This window comes from Miscanthus floridulus, chromosome 7, assembly GCF_019320115.1.
Source record: "Miscanthus floridulus cultivar M001 chromosome 7, ASM1932011v1, whole genome shotgun sequence".
NCBI lineage: Eukaryota > Viridiplantae > Streptophyta > Magnoliopsida > Poales > Poaceae > Miscanthus > Miscanthus floridulus.
The window spans coordinates 103168207-103195729 of record NC_089586.1 but is presented as its reverse complement, the minus strand read 5'-3'; the positions used below and the strand labels follow the sequence as shown (position 1 = coordinate 103195729).

General features: G+C 43.0%; 1 protein-coding gene and 2 pseudogenes across 3 annotated transcripts; 2 read left to right on the top strand and 1 right to left on the bottom strand.

Moving 5' to 3' along the window:
* Nucleotides 1-1357: 1357 nt before the first annotated feature.
* On the top strand, nucleotides 1358-24887 carry LOC136467455 (BEACH domain-containing protein C2-like). Of its 3 annotated transcripts, none has more exons than XM_066466168.1 (31): nucleotides 1358-3318; nucleotides 3719-4506; nucleotides 5026-5700; nucleotides 6022-6159; nucleotides 6550-6654; nucleotides 6793-6906; nucleotides 7079-7155; nucleotides 7424-7505; nucleotides 8432-8764; nucleotides 9415-10034; nucleotides 10660-10744; nucleotides 11740-11934; nucleotides 12458-13006; nucleotides 13090-13233; nucleotides 13444-13899; nucleotides 14245-14393; nucleotides 14597-14666; nucleotides 14762-14845; nucleotides 14923-14979; nucleotides 15065-15133; nucleotides 15219-15305; nucleotides 15412-15528; nucleotides 15740-15889; nucleotides 16018-16078; nucleotides 16157-16277; nucleotides 21526-21622; nucleotides 21744-21812; nucleotides 22529-22895; nucleotides 23188-23993; nucleotides 24089-24314; nucleotides 24398-24887. In XM_066466168.1, the coding sequence occupies exons 1-30, from the start codon at nucleotides 1629-1631 to the stop codon at nucleotides 24233-24235; spliced, it is 8502 nt and encodes a 2833-aa protein (XP_066322265.1). In that variant the 5' UTR covers nucleotides 1358-1628; the 3' UTR covers nucleotides 24236-24314; nucleotides 24398-24887. The 3 variants fall into 3 exon arrangements, with proteins under 3 accessions (XP_066322265.1, XP_066322264.1, XP_066322266.1); XM_066466167.1 differs by having other exon boundaries at nucleotides 21699-21812; XM_066466169.1 differs by lacking the exons at nucleotides 24089-24314; nucleotides 24398-24887 and having other exon boundaries at nucleotides 21699-21812; nucleotides 23192-23351.
* LOC136464055 (uncharacterized) lies at nucleotides 19333-20876 on the bottom strand (annotated as a pseudogene).
* LOC136465982 (serine/threonine-protein kinase Aurora-2-like) lies at nucleotides 24459-27355 on the top strand (annotated as a pseudogene).
* Nucleotides 27356-27523: the final 168 nt, after the last annotated feature.

The following is a 27523-nucleotide window of genomic DNA, read 5'->3' as shown; positions in this document are numbered from 1 at the left end:
GCATCTTGGCCAGTAAAAACAAAACCCTTAACATATTCCTTTGCCTTTAGGCTTGTTTTCACCTCTTCATCTTCTCTCCGAGTGTGAGCTTGCTCCATTTGGATTGATCACCCTTTATCCATCTTCTAGCCTTGCTCACCACCTTGGTGTGGACTTTACCTAGCTTAAACAACACTTAGGCAAAAGGTTAGTCCACTAGTTATCACTCAATTACTAAAACATCTTCAATATGTTTCTCCTCGCTTGATCGTGCCTTGACCATCTCATCTCCATCAACCCTTCATTAGTTGAGCATTTTCAACACATGTCATATTTGCTCCATGGTCGCCACGTCATGTTCAACCTAACTTGTGGAGTAATCGCCTGATCATCTCACACGAAATCACTCAATTACTAAAACCAAATCGAGACTTTTAATAGACCTAATGGTATTGACTCATCATTTTTTAATGTGCATCAATTATCAAGGACAGCATCAGAATTTTTTTTCTTCAAACACCACGCAATGCGAAAATTCTTCCTATCTTGGTTCATGAAAGCAGGGAGTCGGCTCATGCGGGTTCACTTGTGTTCTTCCACAAATCTAGCAGAATAATTGAATTATGTCTTTAAGTTAAGTTCTTTAGAAAAGAATTAAAATATATCAGTTTTGTTTTGTGCTAAAGTGAATGTGCCTTTTTACAGCTATACTTCAACTTAAAATTTCTTCTGAAGTCACCCGGCAAGGTTTAGGGAATTTTACTAGCTACTAACTAATCAAGAAAATATAGGCAAGCAACAGCATGCAAAGCAAGTTCAAGTCTTCTTATGGTGATAATTGGAGAGAATGTCATTTTTATATTACTATAGCATCTCCTAGTCTTTCTAAAATCTAGTCTCTAAATTATTTTTGTGAGAATCATTTGAGTAAAAAAATCATTTTTTATTCTCCAACAATTTTTTTTATATCTTGTACACAGTATAGAGAGTTATCCTCGCTCTCTGTTTTTGGCCAGCGAGGAATCTACTATATTCAAATATTCAATTGAAGAGACAGTTGGAGGGTATTTTTTTTTTATCAAAATTTCTATTCTTGTAAATTAGAAAAGATATAAAGAGTCTCCCAACATGGTTCTGATTTGTTTCGAAAAGGGAAAAAAAGAGAGTACTTATATCAGTCCGGTAGCACGGCCAATGCATTGTGGGCGGGGAGACAAACAACACAGAGGGGCGCAGTCCAAAATGCTCGCTAATCCTGCCACGTCAAGATTCAAGAAGCCACTGACAGGCAGGCCTAGCTAAAAAGCAGCCGCGACCAGTGAACCCGCACCCGCAGCGATGCTATTTCTTCGCCTTCCCCGCTCGGCCGCTTCCTCTTTCTCTCTTCCTCCGCCACTCCCACGCCATGCACCGCGCCACCACCATTATTCTCGGACGAGCATTTCCCCAAAACACCGACCGTTTCTCCCCTGCCTCATACCCGAATCGCAAATTTTTCGACCAAAAGAATCGCATAATTTCCCCCCAATTTCGTCGTCGTCTCCAGAACCCCAATTTTTTTTTGCCATTGTGTTTGATCCTTCCTCATTTCTCCAGTGACTCTCCAATTCCTCACATTTTTCTCAAACATTATGGAGTAAGCTTTTGAGATGGGGGAGGAGGACACCGGCGAGATGTCCGATGCCTCGCCGCCCGCGCCGTGGGAGCACGGCGTCGACGAGCGGTTCGCCGACGAATCGCTCGGCTCCTTCGACGACGAGGCGTACACCGTCGAAGAGGAGGAGGTGTCGGACACGGAGATGAGCGCCGGTTCCCCGGCAGCCCCCTCGGATCCCTCCCCGCCGCTGCGGAGGCGCCTGGCACCGGTAGTGCCGTCGGACGTGCCCGAGGAGGTGGTGCGCGCCGTGGACGCGGTGATCATGGGCGGCGGGGTCGACCGCCTCCGTGAGATGGTCTCTGAGGAGAATGGCGAGGTCTCGCATTTCATCGTGGACGTGCTGATGGTCACCATGGGCGGCGTGGATGGACTCGACGAGGGCGCTGGCGACGGCATCGGCGCGGCCACCGGATTGCCACCCAGCATCATGTCCAGTTCGCGAGCTGCAGCGATAGCGGCCGAGCTGGTGCCATACCTCCCCTTCGGCGTCGAGCCGTCGCCGCGCACCCGCATGACCCGTGGCCTCCTTGCCACTCTCAGTGCCTGCACCCGCAACCGAACCATGTGCGCCGCTTCGGGCCTCCTCGCAGTCCTCCTGGACGTCGCAGAGAAGCTGTTCGTCGGAATGGATCAGGGCAGCAAGTGGGACGGGACGCCGCTTGTGCAGTGCATTCAGGTGTTGGGTGGGCACTCTGTCAGTGTCAGGGACTTGCATTCCTGGCTCCTTTTGATCAAGAAGGCGCTCGGCACGCGGTGGGCCACGCCGCTGACTATTGCGTTGGAAAACGCCGTGGTTAGCAGTGAGGCTAAAGGGCCAGCGGTGACCTTCGAGTTTGACGGGGAGAGCTCCGGCTTGCTCGCCCCGGGGGAGAACCGGTGGCCATTCTCGAATGGTTTTGGGTTTGCCACATGGATGTACGTAGAGTCCTTCTCAGCCTCACTTGATACAGCTACGGCCACTGCAGCCGTTGCAGCCGCTGCAGCATCTGCATCTGGGAAGTCATCACCTTCAGCAGCAGCGGCTGCTGCCTGCACGCTTGCAGGAGAAGGGACAAAGCACATGCCCAGGATTTTCAGTTTCCTTACTTCGGATAACCATGGTATTGAGGCCTATTTCAATGACCAGTTTCTAGTTGTGGAGAGTGGGGCTGGGAAGGGGAAGAAGGCTTCTCTCCATTTCACTTATGAATTCAAACCACGGTGCTGGTACTTTGTTGGTCTGGAGCACTCTAGCAAACAAGCTTTGCTTGGTAAGGCTGACAGTGAATTGCGGTTGTATGTGGATGGGGACCTTCATGAAAGCTGTCCATTTGAGCCCCCACGCATCGTGAAACCACTGGCTTTTTGTTGCATTGGGACCAATCCATCACCAACTATCGCTGGCCTTCAGCGGCGGCGGCGGCAGTGTCCATTGTTTGCAGAGATGGGGCCTATTTATATATTTACAGAACCTATTGGGCCAGAGAGAATGAGTCGACTGGCTTCCAGGGGAGGAGATGCACTTCCCAGCTTCGGCAACGGCGCTGGTTTTCCTTGGAAAGCTACAAGTAACCACATTAGGGAAACTGCAGAGGATGGTTATACACTTGATATTGAGATCGGTGGAAGCTTACATCTTCTTTATCATCCCATCCTGCTCAATGGCCGGTTTTGTTCTGATGCTTCACCTTCTGGCTCAACAGGTCTGTGTTCAAGATGTTCCTTTTTTCTTTTCGTATGTTCACGTTGCTTTCATCGCCCATCCTGATAAATGATAATTGAGACTCATGAACTCTTTGATTTTTGGGGAGCTTCATTATTACTTGGTCATCCTGATGCAATGTTTCTGAAATTCTGAGCTTACCATAATATTTTTCTTGGGCTATTACCTATCACACTGTAAATAAAATTCTCTTCCACAGTCCTGCATTAATCATGCCCATGTTAATTAAAAGAAAAGGTGTTTTAATAACATGGTGTTAGCCCCCTTATGACCAGGGTATTCTAATGGGTGCCAATACATATGTTGTGCAATGATAACAAACAAGTGCTTGGGCTGGTTTAGAAGTATTACTGCTGATGGTACCTTACGTTGAATCTTAGGTACTCACCGAAGACCTGCAGAAGTTCTTGGCATGGTTCATATTTCTAATCGTGTGCGTCCAGCTGAATCTTTATGGGCATTGGCTTATGGGGGTCCAATGGCATTATTACCACTGATTGTGAGCAATGTCGAGATGGATAACCTGGAACCTATACTTGGTGATTTGTCATCGTCTCTTGCTACTGCGTCTCTTTCTGTTCCTATTTTCAGGATCATTTCTGTGGCTGTTCAACATCCTGGAAATAAAGAAGAGTTATGCCGTACTCATGGACCAGAGCTTCTATCTCAAGTTTTACATTACGTATTGGACACGCTGTCCAAACTTGAAAGTGGGAAGAAAGAGATACTGAGTGATGAAGAGCTTGTTACTGCAATTGTATCTTTGTGTCAGTCTCAAAGAAACGATCATAGTCAAAAGGTGCAGCTCTTTAGCACTTTGCTGTTGGACCTGAAGATGTGGAGTTCATGCAACTATATTTTGCAGAAAAAGCTTCTCTCTTCACTTGCAGACATGGTTTTTGCAGAATCTACTTGCATGCGTGATGCAAATGCACTGCAAATGCTTCTTGATGGATGCAGAAGTTGTTACTGGGTAATTCATGAAGCAGATTCAATTGATACCTTCACACTTACTGGAAACAAGAGACCTTTAGGAAATGTGAATGCTCTGGTCGATGAGCTTTTGGTTGTTATTGAACTGTTGATAGGAGCAGCACCTTCTACATTGGCTTCCGATGATGTTCGTTGTTTGGTTGGATTTGTTGTTGACTGCCCACAACCTAACCAGGTAACTGCACTTGGAACTGGCAGTCTAGCACAATATTACTTGCCACATGTAATGTAGAAATTACTCTTATCCGAGAAAAAGGCAGAAACTACTCTTGTGAAAGTTTTGCCAACACCTTTTCATGTTCGTCTTGATGTTTACGCATGGAAATACTTGGTTCTCCCACACCCAAGTTTTGGATCTTCATAGTTTCATACACACATTTCATGTCTCAGACATTTGGAGTACGTCACACTCAGACGTGCTGTCTTAGTAAATAGTATAAAGTTCTAAGGAGGAATTTGTGGTGCCTTAATTGAACCTTTGCCTGATTTTGATCTACAATATGCCCTTCAGATGCAAAAATAATTTGTTTCTAAAGCCTTTTGATATTTATGGTTTGACAATATACAATGTGTTATCATTTAGTTTTTGAGATGTGCGCTGAGCCCATGCTCTTAATCACATTGTATACATTCTTTAAGTATAAGTTAAGTAAGATATGGTTCTTATGATTTTAGTAATGTTCTACATTGGCAGGTTGCTAGGGTATTGCTTCTCATCTACAGATTGATTGTGCACCCGAACACTTCTAGAGCCAACAAGTTTGCTCAGTCCTTCATTTCTCGTGGAGTAGTAGAAGCATTACTTGTTCTTTTGCAGAGGGAAGCTAAATCTGGTGATAACAATATTGTCCATAGCTGTAATGTGTCACATGATTCTGCTTCGTGGAATGAATCTTCTAAGCTTACCAATAAGGATTCAAAATTTAAAAATGCTAGTGGTGAAACAAACTGCCAGGATCATCAGATTCAATCAGTGCAGCATCATGAACCCACCTCTCATGAAACTGGAGTTGGACTTGAATCTACTAGCAAATGGTGCCTATTAAAGGGTCAGTTTCTAAAGAATTTGGGTGGCATGGATGTCCCAAATATCTCTGACAATGTGCAAAATATTGATAATGGTGATGGAGTTCTTCTTGGGATAGTCCATGTTTTGGGTGCTTTAGTTGCTTCAGGCCACCTGACTTCTACCTCGCTTGCTGTAAGACCGAAGTTACCAAGTGGTTTTCTGACTACCTCTAATGGAGAAGGAAATACCATGTTTGAAGACAGAGTATCTCTACTGCTCTTTGCATTGCAGAAAGCTTTCCAAGCAGCCCCAAGGAGGCTTATGACCAGAAATGTCTACAGGGCGTTAATTTCTTCAGTGGTATGGGTGTTTTTCAGGTGCATTATGTAGTTATGTGTAAAGGATATGTACGAGCACTGTAGTAGTGGGTCTGTATGATTGCCTTTTTTCCTTATCTTGGAAATACTTGAATAAGTAAAACATCCTAGAACCTTTTTTAAAAAGCATGACTTTTAAGTGCAACTGCTTTTGCTCCGATTCACGCTATGAATTTTAACTCCATCACCATTATCAATATAAAAGTTATTCAAGTTTATTTAACTCCGATTCACGCTATGAATTTTAAGTGCAACTGCTTTAGCTCCGGACTTCCTAAATTTATGTTTGTGTTCTTGAATGCAGATCAATGTTTCTTCATCAAAAGATAACCTAAAAAATTTGCATGATTCTGGATACCATTTTAAGCACACTCCACTTTTGGTAGTCCTACTTCGTTCTCTTCCATATGCATCAAGGTCATTCCAAGCTCGTGTTATTCAGGTATATTTATTGATTTGTTAAGACTGTATTCTGTCTTAATATTTTTTCTGCATGTTTTTTTTGTGAATTTAATGTTTTATTGACATTAATAACTTGACTTTATTACATGTAATATGCTTGTATAGCTTTGTTTCTTTATCGCATTATAAACCAGATATCTTTATTTGGGTCACACTACACTAGACTAAGATCAATATCACAGCTACTCCTAACACATATGCCCCTTGATGGGAGTTATGCACAAAGTGCAACAGAAAAACCACGCATATGTTATTTCGCCTTCTGTTAATTAAAACTTGATGGAACTTTTTTTACATCAATATGTTTTTATGGCATCCCTTATTCCTCCTCCTGTTTGATCACTCATGGTGCCCTTCTACCTTATTTCAGGATCTTCTATATTTGGTTTGCAGTCACGCCAAGAACAGAAGTACAATGACTTCCATCAGCGAGTGGCCAGAATGGATATTGGAAGTTTTGATTTCTAATCATGAGGTAATATTTTTCTTTGATGAAAAATTAAAGTTTTTTTTTTGTAATGGTCATACTTTAAGAGCTCACAGATGTACTCTCTACTTTCTCCATTTTTGTCTGTTCACTTCTGTAGATTCTGATGTATAAACTGGTGTGCAGATGGGGGACAACAAGGATTCAGATGCTATAAGCATATGTGAGGTTGAAGACCTAGTACACAATTTTCTACTTGTTGTGTTGCAGCATTCAATGCGAAAAAAAGATGGGTGGAAGGTGAGATATTTTGATATCTTGTTTCTATTCAGAAGTAACATATTTTATGGATCCAAACTTCCTTTTTTACGGTAGTCTTCTGCTTGGGATTGCTCATTCATTCGCCAGACTCTTATTTGAGATGGATACTTTGTTGTAGCCTTATACCTTTTGTAATGTGGCAATATTTCAGGATGTAGAGGCAACAATACATTGTGCAGAATGGCTTTCAATGGTTGGAGGAACTAGCACCGGTGACCAAAGAATTAGGTAAACAATAAGATGCTTACCAAGTTTTCCAGTTAATTATGTAGTTTCTGCATCCTGCGCTTTTTCTTTAATCTTCTAGGCATGTAGTTTTTGTGGTTCATTGGTTATCACATTCTTTTTGCTCCCCCAAGAGTACACATGTACTTTTCCCTGAGATCAAATTCAAGCTGATATCTTTTTTATTGATTTTCATATTCCTGTTCTGTTAAGAAATATGTAATGCTAATACCACCTTAGTGATATCTTGTGCTATTTTGTTCTTTTTAAGGCGCGAAGAATCATTACCAATTTTCAAAAGGAGATTACTGGGTAGTCTGCTTAATTTTTCTGCCCAGGAGCTTCAAGTTCAGGTGTTACTTCTTTTGCGAATGTTATTGAATATTCATACATGCAATTGAAATTTATTATATTTTATATGTAGTGTTCCACCAAGGAATTTGTGTGGTTGTGGTGGTATATTTTGCTGTTGCTGGATCCTACCTTTTTGACTCTTCTTTTTTTTCATCTAATGAATCTGTATAGAGTTATTGTTCCTTTTTTGGTAGGATCCTGTTAAAATTGGGAAATAATAAAGCATAGTCCTAGCCTCCTAGGTTTTATCTTGTTGGTGTATCTCATCCAGTTTGCTGTGCACATATGTGAAACAAGCTAACTCTTGAAGTTAGTACAAGAGGTTACACATTAGTTGAGCCTTGTAAGCCCTTGCAACCTTGTAGGCTGGCCCTTTTTTGTTATAAAATGGAAGGATCACTGCTTATGCAATTAAGATAAAAAGGTTAATTGTACCGGCTAGGATCAAGCAGCAGTTGCAGATGACACATCCTCTTAGACATTCTAAATCATCCTTCACTGGAGTAAGCTTCTGTTCACGATGGAGCCTGGGATTACCAAATTAGGCTGGACATAAGCATGGGCTTGTTACTAAATTGATATCATAAGACTAGCCTGAATTTTTTCAGTTAACATGGACACTCTATTGAACATAGTAACAGCTGTATTGTTAACTCCTTTCAGCGCATGATTGTGTGTCAGCGCAGTAGTAATATATTGTTGTGGCATTTCCATCATCAACGATATTACTAGAGATTCCGCTAAAAAAACGATATTACTATAGATCATGTTTGTTATATACTCTTAATGCAGTGGCCTACACTCTTCTTGATGTCTCACAGTTCAGTACTATGACATAACAAATGGTGTATCATAAGTTAATTAAAATCATGAAATTAATAACTCAGTTCATCAATGATGTTTTTTTTACTATTTGTCTTTACAGCAAACTGAAGGGATTGCTGCTGCTGCAGCTGGTGTTGCAGTGGAGGGTTTAGTGCCTAAAGAAACAAAAGTACATGCAGAGAAAGCTGCCAATGTCTCAGTAATTTTGGCTGAGAATGCAATTGTTCTGCTGATGCTTGTGGAAGATCATTTGAGGTCACGTAGTCAACAATTTTTCATGACCTGTTTAGTTGATAGTGCTGCCTCACCTGCTTCAATGGCTTCATCAGCTGTCAGTAGGTCAAATTCATTGAGTAGAACTGGCAGTGAGCATTTGGAAGCTGGGGGCTCAAGACAGTCTTTGTCCAGTGATGCTGGTGGTCTTCCAGTTGATGTATGTATATCTAGAATGGCCTTCCAATGTTTCAGCATGTTAAATCATTACATGTCAAACTTATTTCTATTTTCTGAGTATTGGTGAATTTGCAAGATGAGATGGTGTCATTCTAAATATTTTTAGTTTGTAAGAAGCACTATGGTACTGGTTAGGGAAGTCCAACTTCAAGGAACAACCTATCATGAAGCAATAAACAATACTATTTGTTTAACCTTGTAATCAGTAAGGCCCTTAGCCATTACGGGAACCAAACATGAATTTCTGAAGAGGCTGCATTATAATCGAAAACCCTGTTTGCAGCTTGTAGGTTCTTGATTAATATGAATGTCTGTAGCTAGTAGGTTATCTTATGATATGTTTATGGTAGTATACTGTTCTTAGTATCATTGATTTTTTTTGTTGTCTATATTTTTTTCTGTGTTGCCCATTGACTGCTCTGTTTCACTGAGTTTTGGAACTCAACAAGCATAAATGTAATCCAAAAGAATACTGTGTTTACTGCAGCAATGACTTTAATTAATAGATGGTAGCCATTCACTCACTTTTGGTTACTCTTCGTATTCTCTTTTTTTTTTTAAATAATCTTCGTATTCTCTTTTGAAGGTTATCTTACTATATTGCTATTGTCTTTGTCAAAAAATATCCAGGTTCTTGCTTCTACGGTAGATACAAATGGGCAACTTTCTGCTGAAGTGATGGAACGTGTAACAGCAGCAGCAGCAGCTGAGCCTTATGGATCGGTCAGGCATGCATTTGTATCTTATGGGAGCTGTATTTCGGATCTTTCAGAAGGGTGGAAGTACAGAACCCGATTGTGGTATGGTGTATGCATCCCTCCCAAATCTAGTGTGTTTGGTGGTGGGGGGAGTGGTTGGGTGTCATGGAAGTCCGTTCTTGAGAAGGACTCCGATGGAAACTGGATTGAACTTCCATTAGTAAAGAAATCAGTTGCGATGCTGCAGGCACTTCTATTAGATTCTGGACTTGGTGGTTGCCTTGATAGTGGAGTTGGATTTGGGCCTGGCATGGGTGTTGTGGGTGCCTTTAATCAGTTGTTAGATAGTGATCAGCCATTTTTTTGCATGCTCCGGTTGATCCTTGTTTCATTGAGGGAGGATGACAGTGGGGAAGATGACATTTTCATGAGGAACATTAGCATGAAGAATGTGATTTCAGAAGGATTAGGCTGTCAAACTGGAAGCATGCTGGGACTTGATGGTAACTCCAGTGCGTCTATGAGAAAACGTCCAGCTGCACTTTTGTGGAGGTACAATCTATTCACTATCTTGTAGCCACAATAATCAATGTACATGAAAAGAGATATGATGTAGATGTCGTAATTTGCTGCTGTTCATTCAAATTATCGAAGTCCCTACTTCACAGGGTACTCTTATGAAAAAAAAAACAATAAAGAGAGTTCAGTAACACCTCATAAAAATTGGAAAACAGAGTCCAGTGTGAAGCTGACAAGTGGTCCATGGGGACCTGTCTCCAATGCCATTTTCTATGTTGCATGATGTTTACGAACATTTAGGAAAAACGAGTTTTGGCAGTGGCGGAGCCTGGGCCAGGGCTAGTGGGCTACACTGGCTGCAGCGCTGGTCCAAGGCCAAAAACTCAATCAAATCCACTAAAAATTGTGCAAAAATCAAAGGTTAAAAAGGACTTGATCAGTTGAACATGTATCAATGCTGGATCAGCCCGGGGCCTAATCTATTCCTGGCCTCGCTCCTGAGCTTCGGTGCTAGTGCTGATACTTCTGTATACATCACAACCCACTCATTCTCAGTGTTTAGTCATATTCTGGAGTTACCTTTTATTAAATATTTTTTCTTTTTTTCTGTAGCCATATATATATTCACTTATGTTTGGAGTTCTTGCTCTTTTAACAGAGTGCTCGGCCCTATTCTTAATATGCCAGTTTCTGAATCTAAGAGACAACGAGTTCTGGTTGCTTCTTCTATTCTTTATTCAGAGGTAAGTTTATTTATCATTGTCGTAGAATAATAGATCTCCATCTGATGAGATATCAGTTTCCAGTGCTCTCATTCCATCTTGAATAATTTATTGAAGTCAGCACATGATGTCACATTTTTTTCTAATCATAATTATTTTCTTAAAGTGCCATGAATCATACTCCCTCCGTCCCGGAATGATAATCATATTTTATACAGGGAAAATTCAAATTTTACAAACTTTGACCAATTATTCAAATTATATACAAGTTTAGGCCATGAAACTTGTATCAATGGATTTCTATTCAAAGTGCCTCTGAGATCATATTGGTTCTTTAGCAAGTGTCAACATATAGTAAGACAAATTAATGGTCAAAATTTATGTTGTTTGACTTTTCTCTAATCAAAATACGTTTATCACTCCGGGATTGAGGGAGTATGTTATTAAGCTACTTTTCTGTTTTGGACGAATCAATAAAAGTGTTTTAATGCTTCAATGTGACCTGCATAAAAGCTGTTTGTTCATCTTTTTCTGTTAACCTTAGAATTATTTTCGTCTTGTATGAAACATAGAATATAAGGAACATCACTATCACTCATAATCTCTCTTGTATTTTTTTTATTCTTGTTTGTTCTCTTTTGAATGAATCAAATTGTCCTGATACACAGCATGTACCATGGACTGTGTTTCTAAACTCTAAAAACATATGTTGTATATCTGAAATTGATGTTTAATGCTACTCTCTGTCACTATAGCTTCCTTTGATTTTAAGGAAGAATGTTTGTCTATGCTTATTCAGCGCCTCTATGATCTATGATAATCATATCGTGCACTGTAGGATATCAAAACATAGCTTGCATTTTAGAATGTCTAAGTAAGGTTCTCTGTGTTAGGCCTTTTAAACTCATGGAATTCTATTCTGCTACTATCTGTTTGTTGATATTGATTGTTTATAGCAGTAGTCAAACAAGTTTTCTTTAGCCCACATTGCTCATGAAATTTATGTATCATAACAGTTATGGCATGCTGTAAGCAGTGATAGAAAACCAGTGAGGAAAAAGTATGTTGGATTGATCATGCCACCATTTGTAGCTGTCCTGAAAAGATATCGTTCTGTTTTGGCTGGTATACACGAGCTTACATCTCCAGATGTGCAAAATCCACTAGTTGTTGATGATTGGGCTTCGGCAGCAGACACTTCACCTGTTGAGGTAAAAGTTAATACTTTATATTTCATGCAAGGGTGACAACTGAGGGTGCCTGGTGCTTGTGCTCATATTGTATCAGTGACTGTTGGTACTAGCGCATATTAGAAGTTATAGCAAGTTGTTTCGGAGAATCGTTATTTTTGGATCATATAATTTTCTGAAAAAACTAATTTTGCAAAGGAAACTCCGAGCTTTCTAAAAAAGCTAATTTTGCAAAAGAAACTCTGAATCTGGTCAACTTGTTTATCTTGTATTTTCATGTTCTTGAAACTGTGTGTTTTATGGACTTATTACTTATCAGTTCTCACAGTATTGCTATTTATTTTATTTCTGAAATATTTCACGGGATGCTTGCCTAAGTCTTCATAAACATTTATGTGGTGATACTATTACATGCTACTTTTAATAAAAACATTGGTTTTTATGTAAAGTTTGTTTTTCTATTGGATAAAGATCTCACCACTGTTTTTCTTCAAAAGCCCATCTGTTCATGGTGATATTTTTGTTTCATGTTTTTTGATCTCAGGTTGGTGTTGCAATGATATCACCTGCCTGGGCTGCTGCTTTTGCCTCTCCACCAGTTGCAATGGCATTGGCCATGATTGCTGCTGGTGCCTCTGGGACAGAAACAATAGCACCACCAACCAATAAATTGCGCAGGCGTGACACCTCATTGCTTGAGCGTAGAGCAGCTAAATTGCACACTTTCTCAAGTTTTCAGATGCCTATAGATACTACACCAAGCTTGCCTACATCAGCACCAAAGGACAAAGCAGCGGCAAAAGCTGCAGCCTTGGCTGCTGCTCGTGACCTTGAGCGTACTTCGAAGATTGGTTCAAGAAGGGGTCTTAGTGCTGTAGCGATGGCTACTTCAGGACAGAGGAGGTCTGCTGGTGATATTGAGAGAGCCCAAAGGTGGAACATATCTGAAGCTATGGGTGCTGCGTGGATGGAGTGTCTGCACTCTGCTGACTCAAAGTCTGTTTCAGGAAGAGATTTTTCTGCCCTTTCATACAAATATGTTGCACTTCTTGTTTCCAGTTTTGCGTTAGCACGTAATTTGCAGCGAGTTGAGGTACGTTGTTATGGAATGGAACACATCCACTCTTGATATTTAGAAATTGCTATGCATCATTGAGGCAACTTTTGGGCATGCAGATGGAGAGGCGAACACAAGTCGAAATATTAAACCGCAGTTGCATGTCTATTGGACTTCGGGCATGGCGACATCTTCTTCATTGCTTGATAGAGACAAGTAGACTCTATGGACCTTTTGGAGAACTCCTCTGTAGCCCTGATAGTGTATGGTCACAGTTCTGTGTTTCCTTTACACTTCCCTGTTATATACTACATTATTATGAAAAACAATTCTCCTTGCTGACCGCTTTATGATGATGTTGAACCAATTTTTTTCATTCAGGAAAAAATTGCATCATAGAGCTAAATGACATGCATGAATTCTGTTTTCTTATCTCTGACTTTTGTGCCTTTCCTTTTTTTTCTGTCACACAGATTTTCTGGAAGTTAGACTTAACGGAAAGTTCGTTAAGAATGAGAAGATTTATGAAAAGGAACTACAATTGGTTGAATCACTTGGGTGCTTCTATTAATTATGGGGAGCAGAAGTTTCTTTGTGATGGTGCAGATGCATGCCACTCAGAAGATGGAGACTCTTTACTTAGTGTTCTTCGAATAAGTTCTTTGATTACAGTAGATGAAGGACATGAACAACAGAGAGAAAGTGAGAATATCTGCAGCAGTGTGGATGATCAACTGACAGATTCATCAACACCTGATCAGGTTTTTACAGGATCAATAGATTCAAGAAGTTCTGACTTTTCTGGTGTTCGCAACTTGGTTCGATCCACAGTAGTTACACCTGGTTACAAGACTAATAATGAGCGAATTATTATTGAACTTCCTTCAACGATGATTCGGCCATTGAAGGTTGTACGAGGAACCTTCCAAGTAAGTGTGTTCTAATGTACGTGCTTTCACTGTATAGTTTACATGTATGTCAGTACTAAAACAAACTTCTGGTTGGTGTCATTACTACTCATCATTAATGATAATGACATCTAAATCTAATTAAAACTGAAGTTTAAATAAACACGAGCATATGACAAACAATCTCTTATGCATATATACAATTATTTTTATTTACCTTGACAGCATGTTAATCAAATCTCACTAATGAGCTTAGCTACTATCACAAGTCTTTCTCTTGTGCTCTCTGTCCTACTAATCCATTTCATCTCCTAATTCAATATGCTAATGGATATCTTAAACCCTAGATTGTAATCTTTTTCTCAGGTCACATCAAAGAGGATTAACTTCATAGTTGATGAGCATATGAGTGACAGTTACATGGATGATATTGTATCCACTAGTGGCCAATATGATCAGCAAGATAGAGATCGGAGCTGGTTCCTATCTTCGCTTCATCAGATTTATAGTAGAAGGTAAATGGTTCTTTGTACCGTCTGGTACATATTGGAACTTGTTAGGTTATGATTTTCTAAGGAAAAGATTTAGTTAATGGAAATGTTTTTAGTTTTTAAATCATCTGTTACCTGCTCATATATTTCTACATTATAGAGTTAAGTAGTTAACACTAACTGCTTAGCTCTCTTTGTGCCACACTGATTTAAATGAATTACTGCAGATATCTACTACGTCAAAGCGCTTTGGAATTATTTATGGTAGACAGGTCAAACTTTTTATTTGATTTCGAGGTACATCCTTTATGAGACTCTAATCCAACTTGTTTGAACCTCATGCATGTTATAGGTGAATAACCTTTTTGGAATTGTATCTGAACTTTATCTAGGATATAGGATCACGTACACATGCTTATCGGGCCATTGTTCACACCAAACCTCCTTATTTGAACGACATTTTCCTTGCTACCCAAGTAAGTGCTCAGTGGAGTTCTGAAACCAGGAGGTTTCTTGTCCTTTCAGAGCCACTAATCTGATATGTTCTTTTTAGAGACCTGAGCAAATCTTCAAGCAGACACAGTTGATGGAGCGCTGGGCTAAATGGGAGGTACATGAACACAATAATTTCATTTCTGCAGCAGCACATCCCTTTGTGTTAGATATCAAGATCTGAGTATATTTTGCTTGTGCAGATTAGCAATTTTGAATATTTGATGGAACTGAACACTCTCGCTGGCCGCACTTACAACGACATTACTCAGGCATCTTTTTTTTACTACATGATTCTCAGTCCAAAATGTAATAATTTTTGCTACTATTCTTTATGTTCAATACCTTTTTCTGCAGTATCCTGTTTTTCCATGGGTAATAGCAGATTACAAGTCCAAAACCTTGGATTTGGAAAGTCCGTCCACATACCGAGATCTTTCAAAGGTAAATCTTGTACCCCTTTCCTTGATAGTCTGGGTTCTCCATGTAATAATAGCATGTCCTGTGTTTCCATTTGCTTCACTGGTATACTTGATAATTTCCTATGCAGCCAATTGGTGCACTAAATCCTGCACGGTTGAAGAAATTCCAAGACCATTACTCTAGTCTCAAGGATCCAATCATCCCAAAATTTCACTACGGTTCACATTATTCCAATCCTGACACGGTACATCTTTCTTATATGTCTATGCTTTCGTGTTTGATTGTGGTTTGTTTGTGCCTTTTGTTCGGAGTTGGGACTAAGATATTGTTAAGCCTTTCACTGCTCTTCAGTAACAAACCATTCTTTAGTTGATTGGCATATCTTGTGTATATGATTCTTTTGAAATATTGCTTCATTGTAAAGATATTGAAAATTAGTATTATAACTATTGCAGGTATTGTATTATCTTGCCAGGATAGAACCTTTTAGTATCCTCTATGCTCAGCTGCAAGGTGCCAAGTTTGATCATGATGATTGTGCATTCTCTGATATCGCTGGAACATGGAACAGTGTTCTTGAGGGCATGAATGATGTAAAAGAGCTAGTAAGTTTTGGTGAAACATGTGCTCCTTGGATGTATTTTCCACTGGTTACTGTGCATTCTGCATTGTTTGGTTCAGAAGTCTATTTGGAATCTTCTACAGGAATCTGATTATGTGGGTATCTTTCTAGGTTCCAGAGATGTTTTACCTTCCTGAGGTATTTACTAATGTAAACTCAAGTGGAAGACTAGGTGAGTCTCATTTCAGTCCGTATAGATACAGATAAGGCAGTGAAACTGAAACCCTTAATGTTTTGAGTATTATTGCAGGCTCTGTAGCACTGCCTCCTTGGGCTGAAAATGCTGTTGATTTTATACATATGCATCGGAAAGCTCTCGAGAGTGATCATGTCTCCACGCGTTTGCATGAATGGATCGATCTAATATTTGGGTATGTTAGTTTTTTATGAGTTATGTTTCCTGTAGAGAGATAATGCACCGCACACCCAATAAGGGGGGGTGGCCTTTCATATATATAGCCGAGAAGGCTTGGAGTACAAGTATATGAAGTACAATACAAGTCAGGCTATACATATCTATTTATATCTCTAATACCCGCCCGCAGTCGCAGCGGGATGATCTCGGACGCAAAGACTGGACCTAAAATCAGTAAACAATTATACAGGCAAGCCTTTGGTCATAATGTCCGCGAACTGGTGGGATGAAGGGACATGGAGGACTCGAACCTGTCCTAGAGCAACCTTGTCGCGAACAAAATGAATGTCAATCTCTATATGCTTCGTGCGGCGATGATGAACAGGGTTACCCGTCATGTAGACTGCATTGACATTGTCACAGTATACAATCGTCGCCGAAGTAAGAGGAGTGTGAAGCTCCTGAAGTAGCTGACGAAGCCAACAAGTCTCAGCAACAGCATGGGCGACAACACGGTATTCAGCTTCCGTGTTGGAACGAGAGACTGTAGTCTGCCGTTTGGAGGACCAAGACACCAGATTGTCACCAAGAAAGACACAGTATCCAGACGTAGACCGCCGAGAATCAGGACAGCCAGCCCAATCAGCATCCGAGTATGCGGTTAGAGTGTCAAGAGAGCCGGTACCGAGGTGAAGACCTGTAGACAGTGTGCCCTTGACGTATCGCAAAATCCGCTTGAGCAGCGCCAAATGAGGGTCATGCGGAGAATGCATAAAGAGACAGACCTGCTGAACTGCATAGGCAATGTCGGGACGAGTCAATGTGAGGTACTGTAAACCGCCGGCAAGACTCCGGTATTGTGTTGGATCGGCAACTGGTGAGCCATCAATGGCAGACAGTTTGGCGCGTGCATCGACTGGGGTGGCTGTAGAGTGACACTCAATCATACCAGCCCGCTGGAGAAGATCAACTGCATACTGCCGCTGTGACAGGAAAAGGCCGTCAGCAGAACGAGTGACAGAAATCCCGAGGAAGTGATGAAGGTCCCCGAGATCAGTCATGGCGAACTCTGAGTTAAGGCGCTCAGTAATTTGTCGAAGAAGAGCAGGCGAGGATGCTGTGAGCACAATGTCGTCGACGTAAAGCAACAAGTAAGCAATACTGGTGCCCTCCTTGAACACAAAAAGAGAAGTATCTGACACTGAAGCTACAAAGCCCAAGGTCTGAATGAAGGTTGCGAAGCGCTGGTGCCATGCCCGGGGTGCCTGCTTGAGCCCATACAAAGATTTCTGTAACAAGCAGACATGGTCAGGTGTAGCTAGGTCGACAAATCCAGGTGGCTGCTGGCAGTAAACAGTCTCATTCAGGTGACCATGAAGAAAGGCGTTCTTGACATCCAACTGATGAATTGGCCAGGCACGAGACGCAGCAATGCTGAGAACAACCCGAATCGTTGCTGGCTTAACAACTGGACTGAAGGTCTCTTCGTAGTCGATGCCATACTGCTGAGAAAATCCTCGAACAACCCACCGAGCTTTGTGACGAGCAAGAGAGCCATCAGAGTGATACTTATGCTTGAAAATCCACTTGCCGGAGACAATGTTGGTACGAGGAGGCCGTGGTACGAGTCGCCAAGTGCCATTGTCAACAAGTGCCTTGTATTCGTCCACCATTGCGGCCCGCCAATTTGGATCAGCAAGGGCGCTGCGATAATTGGCAGGAAGTGGTGAGGCATGCGTGGCGGAGTAAGTCAGGCGTTCCGGCGGAGGCGGGAGTGTTCCAGTCTATTGCCGTGTCACACGGCGCAATGGAGCGGCAGGGACAGCAGCAGGGACCGGCTCAGGTGCGTGAGCCGGCTGAAGCGCCGGTGGAGGAGCCGGTGGAGGAGGTGCGACCTGTGCCTGGGGCACAGATGACGGTCGAGGACGCCGGCTGTACTGGAAGAGCACCGGCGGGCGTGATGCAGCAGGGGCCGGCAGACGTGCTGCTCCCTGAGCTGCAGGCAGGACGTCAGCAGCAGAGGACGCGCCAGGGGCTGCCGGTGTAGGGGCAGCAGGACCCTGAAGGACCGGACCGTGCCAGAGGATGGCCAGGTCCAGTGCCAGGGTGTCGTCGTCGTCGAAGGCCGGCCGAGTAGAGAGCCGGCCCGGAGCGCCAGCAGGAGGAGCTGGCACAGGTGCAGGAAGACGATCCTGTAATAAAAAATCAAGTGACTCCGTAGGTGGTTTGGCAACCGCAAACGGAAAGTGAGTCTCATCAAAAATCACGTGACGGGAGACGATGACTTTGCGAGTGGAGAGATCGAGACAACGATAACCCTTTTGTGAAGAGGGATACCCGATGAACACGCAAGCTGATGAGCGAGGAGCCAATTTATGAGGTGTCGTGGCACTAAGATTTGGGTAGCATAAGCAACCAAAGACTCGAAGCAAGGAGTAGTCAGGCATCTTGTGATAAAGGAGGTGATAGGGAATACCATTATTGATGGAGGAAGACGGTCGCCGATTGAATAGAAGAACGGCGGTGGCTAAGGCTTCGGCCCAGTAAGCTGAAGGCATGACGGCATGAATCAAGAGGGTGCGAACGATATTGTTTAGCGTGCGCAATATCCGTTCAGCTTTCCCATTTTGAGCAGATGTGTAAGGGCAAGAAGTGCAAAGAAGAATGCCGCAGCTAGCAAGGAAGGTAGACGTGGCATTGTTGATGAACTCAGTGCCGTTATCCGCCTGAAAACACTGGACAGGCAGGCTGAATTGGGTGTAAGCATAATTAGTAAAGTCAACAATATGTGCATGAACCTCTGATTTATGCCGAAGAGGAAACGTCCAGCAATAATGACTATAATCATCAACAAGCACAAGATAATATTTAAATCCAGACACGCTAAGAACTGGAGACGTCCAGACATCACAATGAACAAGTTGAAAAGGTGCTGAGCAGCGAGACGATGAACTAGTAAAGGGCAGCCGTGTGTGTTTGCCAAGTTGACAGGCGTGACAAATACCACGGGCTGCATTATTACAAGAGATAGCTGAAAGTTTATTAAGTGTAGCTATGGCTGCAGGTGCTGGATGACCAAGACGTGAATGCCACAATGAGGAGGAGATGGCGGCGACATGACAGGCTGCAGCAGGCTGACTGGAATGTGGAAGGGTGTAGAGCTCCCCGCCACTATTGCAACGCAGAATCTCGGTCTTGGTCTGCAGATCCTTAACAGAGAAGCCAAAAGCATCAAACTCAATAGAGCAGTTATTGTCGCGAGTAAACTGACGAACAGATAACAAATTTCGAACAAGATGTGGAGCGACAAGAACATTATTGAGTTGAAAAATATGATCAGCTATAGGAAGAATGGAAGTGCCACGACTAGAAATTGGAATGGAGGACCCATTGCCGACTGTGATGAAGGACGGCGAATGAGGTAGATGGGAAAGAAGTATACCGTCGTGGGGGGACATATGAGATGTAGCTCCAGTGTCGAGGACCCAGGGGCTGGCGCCTCCCTGCAGTGCCATCTGGTTGAGGGAGGCAATGAGAGCGCCTTGATCCCAGCCACCGGACGTAGAAGGCGGTGCGAAGGACGTGTGGGCCTGCGGCAGAGGGGCCATTGGAGGACGCCACTGCGGCTGAGGAGCCCACGGAGAAGGACCAGTCCACGGGTTCATACAGACCCAAGGACCAGCCGGCTGAACGCCGGGGCCGGGACGCCCGCCCAGGAGGCCCGGGGACGTCGCTGGGGGCTGCTGGTGGCGACTGCCACCGCCGTTGTTGCCTCCACGCGCACCATAGCCGCCCTTGCCCTTGCCCTTGCCGCCGCCTCCACGCGCACCATAGCCGCCGCCGTTGGGGTTGGTGCCGGAGGACGAGGAGCGGCAGGAAGGGGAAGTGCAGGCTGTGGTCGCTGAAGTCATGGACGGGGCGACGGCAGTAAGGGCGGTGTCGGAGGAGACCTTGGCGTCGTTGGCGAGGCGGATCTCCTTGAGCCGAAGAGTGTTGTGTGCAGAGATGAACGACGGAAGGACCGCCGCATTGGTGATGATGTCCGCCGTGTTGGCGAAGCGCGGATTGAGGCCGCGAAGAAGGTTGAGGACCAGCTGGGGCTCGGAGACGGTGCGGCCAACGTCGCGGAGAGCGTCGGCCATGTGCTTCATGCGCTGGGCGTAGGCGTCGATGGAGAAATCACCCTGGGTCATAGAGTGGAACTCTTAACCTAGGACGACGGCGCGTGTCTCCTGGTTTGCCTGAAACAGATTGGTAATGGCAACAAAGAGATCACAGGCAGTCTGCTCAGGTTCCATGGCGAGGTCGAGGACGCTATCGTCGATGCAGCCATACATCCAATTCCGGACGCAAGCATCTGGCTGTGACCATGTGCGATCAGTAGGACGTGCCGGGATGGAGCCGTCGATGTGGCCAAGTAGACCGAACTTGCCGCACATAGCGGTGAAGAAGGCAGACCACTTGGTGTAGTTCGGCAGCTTGAGATCAAGGGTGATTGGCACGTGCTGGCGCACGTTGATGGTCGCGTAGGAGAAGATCACAGGAGCAGGGGCGTCTGTCATGGCCGGCATGGATGGGGATCCAGAGATCCCGGAGGTCGCGGTCGAGGAGGATCCATTGGTGGCCATAGCAGGGGGGGGGCAGCGCCGAGAGGGGTGGTAGGGGGGGGGGGGGGCGGCGCCGGGAGAGGTAGGGCTAGGGCAGCGGAAGAGAGGAACCCTAATTGGCCCGATCTATGATACCATGTAGAGAGATAATGCACCGCACACCCAATAAGGGGGGGTGGCCTTTCATATATATAGCCGAGAAGGCTTGGAGTACAAGTATATGAAGTACAATACAAGTCAGGCTATACATATCTATTTATATCTCTAATATTTCCACATGTAATTATGCCTTCTACTCACTCATTTATCTAAATTTTAATTTTTTCAATATCATTCATATCCACTACCAGCCTGCCTTCTTTAAATCACTAATTCAATCATCGTGCCTGATGCTTTTTTACTAGGATTGGTCTAGATAATTTTACCATGTTTAAGGATAGTTTCCAAATTACCACTTAAGCTGCTTTAATGTCTGTCCTTTTACTTTCTATTATGATAAATAGATCCTTGGAATATGATTTCTATGTTTAGACTGTTCGCTTTATAAGAACTAACAGGAAGAACATATTCATTGACTGTCCTTTAAGAGGCTTGTGTTGATGTCATCTTTCTTCGCATCTATATGATACACCACTTTGTCATTGAGTACTTGTTCAGATATAAACAAAGAGGTAAAGAAGCAGTGGTAGCCAACAATATCTTCCCACATGTTACATATGATGGGATGGTGGACATTGATAAAATCACCGATCCAGTAAGTATTATGCATTTCGCCTTTTCAGATTTGGTGAAACTATACAAAATTTTCATCTTTTTTGAAAATGCTGAAGGTGCGACAGCGAGGTGTACAAAATCAAATATGTTATTTTGGACAGACACCATCTCAACTGCTGACAGTTCCACACATAAGAAGAAGGCCGTTAACAGAAATATTACAATTGCAGGTAAAAATTTCAAGTATCATTTCCATGTTTCGCAAGAAAAGAAGTCCATTATTTGGTAGACATACTTGTGCATATACTATTACTATACCAGATAGATATGAAAAAAATGGATCGTTTAGACTCATATTTGCTGATTTATTATTATTCCCTCTGTTTCAAATTATAGTTCACCTTAGATTTGTCCTAAGTCAAACTTCTCTGACTTTGACCAATTTTTAGAAAAATGTATTGACATCTACAAGTTCAAATAACTACTGTACCATGATACATTTCATGCAAAATTTAATGTAATTATTTTGCTAATGTATATTTTGATGCATTTTCCTATAGACTTGGTCAAAGTTAGAGAAGTTGACTTTAGGACAAAGCCAAAGTGAATTGTAATTTGGAACAGAGGTAGTAATTTCTTATTCAAGGGACAGAATAGCACATTCAGAGTTCACTTTCATAGTAGGTTACATCCATCTCCATTTTTGCCTCCAGGGCATATGATAAGTTGACAGAACTTATTAGATGTTCTTTAGAATTCTAATTAAATGTGACTACTCCTAGTCCTTCATGCAATCTCAATACTAATGATGGTTGAATGACAAGGGTGACCGCTTAGCTCACAGGCACCATTGTATTTTTGCATTAAACAGCAACCAATTACTTTTTAGCACCATGGTATTTCATGGTGAACTTACTGCCTCTCCGTTTTTTCTTATTCTGTGTAGACAATATTCCGGAACCCAAGTGAAGTTAGACCTTATGTGCTTCCAAGTCCAGAGCACTGCAATGTTCCTGCTAGCACGATGCTTGTATCCAATGATTGTCTTGTAGTCATAGATTCTAATGTTCCCATAGCACATGTGGCATTGCACCATTGGCAGCCAAATACACCAGATGGCCTAGGGGCGCCTTTCCTCTTTCATCACGGAAAAAATGCCATAAATTCTAGTGGTGGTGCTATATTTCGCATATTTAAAGGATCTTCAGGTTCTGCAGAAGACTATCAGTTTCCACGAGCTGTAGCATTTGCTGCATCTGCAGTACAAAATTCATCAGCTGTTGCTGTTACATGTGACAAAGAAGTTATAACTGGTAATTATTTCATTGCACGTCAACTTTTTCCTTCAATGCTACTTGCTGAAAAACTGGCTTTTGACATTCTCTTTGGTACATATTTTACACTTTTTTTGTTTCCTATGGAACCCTCATAATTCTCTCAAGCTGAAACCTAATGTTATGGCTTCAAACAATTAGTTTTCTAATTGGTTCCTAAATAGGATGCTACATGATTTTGTCTTATTATATCGTTTTAGCTGTCTGTCCTACAATTCTAAGAACTATTGTGGTAAGCTGTTCCTGGTATCCTTATTTTCTTTTACTATAGGCAGGCATGCAGATAACTCTGTAAAGATGATCTCTCCGGATGGAGCAAGGACTATCGAAACTGCATTTGGGCATCTTGCTCCTGTGACCTGCCTCGCACTGTCTGCAGACAGTAATTATCTTGTTACAGGGTCTCGTGACACAACAGTTATACTTTGGAGGATACGTCAGGTGGGTTCTGCACATAAGAAAAATGCTCCAGAACCTCCACCATCTACACCGACAACACCTACTAGTCCTCTAGCCACTGGTAGTAGCAGTGACAGTAGTCCAAGCAAAACTCTAGAAACCTACAGAAGGCGACGAATTGAAGGTCCTATGCATGTACTAAGAGGACATCTTGGAGAAGTAACCTGCTGTTCTGTTAGTTCTGATTTGGGGCTTGTTGGTTCCTCTTCGAGTGTGTCTGGTGTCCTATTACATTCCTTGAGGACAGGTCGGCTAATAAAGAAGCTCGATGTGCCAGAAGCCAATTCCATATGCTTGTCTTCTCAAGGAATTGTATTGATTTGGAATGAATCTGAGAAAAGATTGTCCACCTTCACTGTTAACGGAATCCCTATTGCTACCGCGGCTGTGTCACCTTTATCTGCACGAGTCAGTTGCATTGAGATTTCTACAGATGGACAGTTTGCTGCAATGGGAACTTGTTCAGCTAGCACTGACAATCATGACTGCAGTAATGCTCTAGAAGATGATTATGATCTTGACAAGCCCAATAGTGATGAGGATGTACAAGAATCAAATGAGACCAGGCTATCTGTTGACCCTCCCTCTATCTGCTTTCTTGATCTATACAAACTTGAGGTGAACACCGAGCACAACTTTTTGGCTTTTGCTATGTATTGTTACCTCTGATTTTACCAATGCAAAATTCTAAGCAGTTAGGTATATACTGCCAGGTAATCCATACGCTGAAGCTGGAAGGAGGACAGGATGTCACAGCACTCGCTCTAGACCAAGAAAACACCACCCTTCTGGTTTCGACAGCTGATAAGCAGCTAATAGTCTACACGGGTCCGGCTCCAAGTACCCCGAGTGCACTATAGGTTATCACTAGCTACCGGGTACCTGGTTGGAAAATGTAATGGAGATCAGCTCTAACTACCTTCATGGCCCAACTGACAGGTTTGGCACTGGCACTCAGGGTGACCATATATTTATTGTAATCTCTAACGTACGTTACCTGATTAGTCTCCTTGATGTTGCAGTGAGCTCGAAGACGACAGTTCATATGATGCACTTAGGCGACGGGCTTCTCTTGCCGTGAGCATGGCGCTGCTGTACGTAGAGTCTCCAATGGATTCTGCTGTAATACGGACTGGAACCTGAAATGGGCAACATGTAGAAGAAAGGAGAAGAGCTGCAACGTTAACCCTGCTTTGCGTTGTGCTGCTGGTACAGAAGGAACTTAACTCTCCTGTACAGGGACATCCTTGACATCCTCCATGTAGTCGTAGTGAAACCTGCCACGCTGCGAACAGGATACGACCCGTCTGTGGAGCGGCCAAAAGATTTGTTAGATAGAAGCAGCAATCCGAATGTAATTATTGCTAGTGTCTCGTACAAGTCTCGTTAATTAGCTTGTTGTTAGCTGTGTGCAACAGCGAGCCGGCACGCAAAGGTTTGTTAGCTTGTTGTCACTGCATCTGTGTACAGAGTCTCGTCCAAGAAATTGTTTCGCTTTCGCATGCACACAACGTAAACACACAATCCATTGTTCAAATGTGGATTAGCCATGGGGTCATCAGCCAGAAAGGGCGCAGATAACGCGCGCATGAATGCATGATTGCCCCTCGTCGCATACATCAATGATCATTTGTAAAGTGTCGCTCTATGAAGACCTTTGGCCGTGACTTCTGAATTCTGAGAAGGAACAATTCTCCCCAAAACCGAAAGTGCAAAAGGTGAGGCAGGTTTTTACCATGATTCAGAGAGTACCCGTGTATAGAAGGGAGGAGTACTATTCGAGTATTCGTGAATCTTTTCACACCGAAGCTTCCCTGTCAATCAGATCTACTCATGAGCCCATGACTGTGTTTTAGTGAAATTTGTCACTAAAACTGAAATTTTATCATGAGCTGCTAGAACAAACCGGTTGCCTCTAGAAAGGTGAAGGCGATGGCAGGGGCCCAGCAAGCAAAACCCTCGGAGGCCCAAGAAGGCGAGGAGAGAGTGAGACTGTGAGAGTACGGGCTTCAGGCTTCAGACCTCCTCGCCCAAATCTACTGGCCGCAGGAGGCCAGCAGCAGCCGCGGCGTTACGAAAAGCTGCGCCATTGCTGCCCGGTCTTCCCCTTTCGATCGGAGGCCTTCTCATCAGTAGAATCGCATCTCGTCGAGGTAATTGATCGGGGTTATTCTCCTTCTCCCGTTGTAAGTGGTAGGTTTTGTTTACCTGTGTAGAGGTGGTGGTAGTTCTGATGAGATAATGAGACTAGTCCTGTCATTGGGTTTCAAGTACAGGGAAATTTGGCTTCTAAAAGGGCGATTCAAATTAATTGATTGATCTGCAATTCAAAACCACTTCGGGGTTCAACGTCCAAAAGTTTCCTCCCCACTAGGCTTTGCCCAGTGTCTATTCCATTCCAACTGCATACAGGCATAAGGGTGAACTGTACTGTACAAGGAGTTTTTTTAATCCTCAGAACTGGTAGTACAAGGAGTTGACAAGGTGCAAGCATTTCTCCGAGAGGTGCTCAGCAACTTACATTTCATCACACATCACTGGCTAGAGCTCTGATCTACCTTCATGGGAAACATGTTATCCATCGGGACACTAAACCAGAAAATCTTTTGGTTAGAGCCCAGGGCGAGATCCAAATTGCTGACTTTGGCTGGTCCGTGCACACCTTCAACAGAAGATGAGTTAGATGACTATGTGCTGAACTCCAGATTACCTGCCACCTGAAATGGTTGAAGACAGAACATTATCACCATGTTGACATATGGAGCTGGAGCATGGGTATTCTGTGTTATGAATTCCTTTATGAGGTCCCACCTTTTGAAGCTAGAGAATTTTGTCCACAGGACACTCATAAAGAGTGTATTTGTGTGTAGCACACTGTACTCATTGAATTAGTCACAAACACACTGCAAAAGCATTGTTTTTGTCCACAACACACCACACCCAGTTAAAGGACCATCTTGCCCTTGACTCTTTCCCCGTTCCTCCCCTTCCACTCATTTCTCAAGAATAGATTTCTTTTGATCCATCTACAACTGTGCTAGGTACTAAGTTAGTGGGCTGAGAAGTTTTGTTGATTAAACTTTATCAAAATTTTCTTTGTCACTTTCCTCATTTTTTTTTGTTAATCACGAATTGGTGTTATGTAGGAAACAAGCGCCTCAGGAAAATGATCACCTATGCACACCAATAGAACAGGCCACATCAAATCTTTAGATTGATAAATCTCTTTCATCCAAGTTGAGCTGTTGTCTTTATTTTTTAAGTGTAAATTAGACTATTATTTTCAAAGGTGACAAGCATTCCAGTCAAGAACAACTCGAAGCCTTGTAAAATTTGTGTGCTGCTCATACGTTTTATACTCTCCTTCTCCACTTATAAATACAAGCCGATGATGGATCTTTTGATGAAAAAAATAGGACAGTGACTTCTTGTTAATTCGGACTGCAGTAGCAACAGCATGCCGCCCTCAATTGGAATCAAGAGTTCTTGCTGACGTACTGTACTACTCAACAGTGAAAGAGAGATCACATGCCTGGTCGAAGTCAACACAATTGTTGGCTGCAGGAGGAGAAAAGAAGATTAGTAGAGGGAGAAATGCGAAGGAGATGGATAGTGGGCCCGTGGGCTAGCTAGTCATTTTATTTGCTTTGGTGTGTTGGAGGCAAAATGCACAAAATCACGATGTCCAGCGGACAAAATTGACGAATTGAGTGTGCTGCACATAAATCCACTCTTTATGAGTATCCCGTGGACAAAATTCTCTTGAAGCTAAGGAGTACTCAGAAACATACAGAAGGATAGAAAAGTCGACCTTGAAGTTCCCATTGAAATCATTCGTTTTGCCTGCCGCAAAGGATTTGATTTCTCAGGTGCTCATAATTCGTAAAGAACTCGGCGCACCGGCTTCCTCTCCATAAAAAGTACTTGAGCACCCGTGGATTGTTCAGAATGCCGACCCTTCCGGCGTGTACCGAGGGTAGAACCTTCCACCAGCTAAAGCCTGCTTTGCCTCCACTCTCCCCAATTCGAGGGGAGTGTGATTCTTTCCACTGTTATTCATGGCTTCGGCCCTACCAACTAAGCATCTGTCGCCCGAAACGTCTGATTCATGTCACCATACAATTTACCTTGGCAAACTGTCTTCTTTT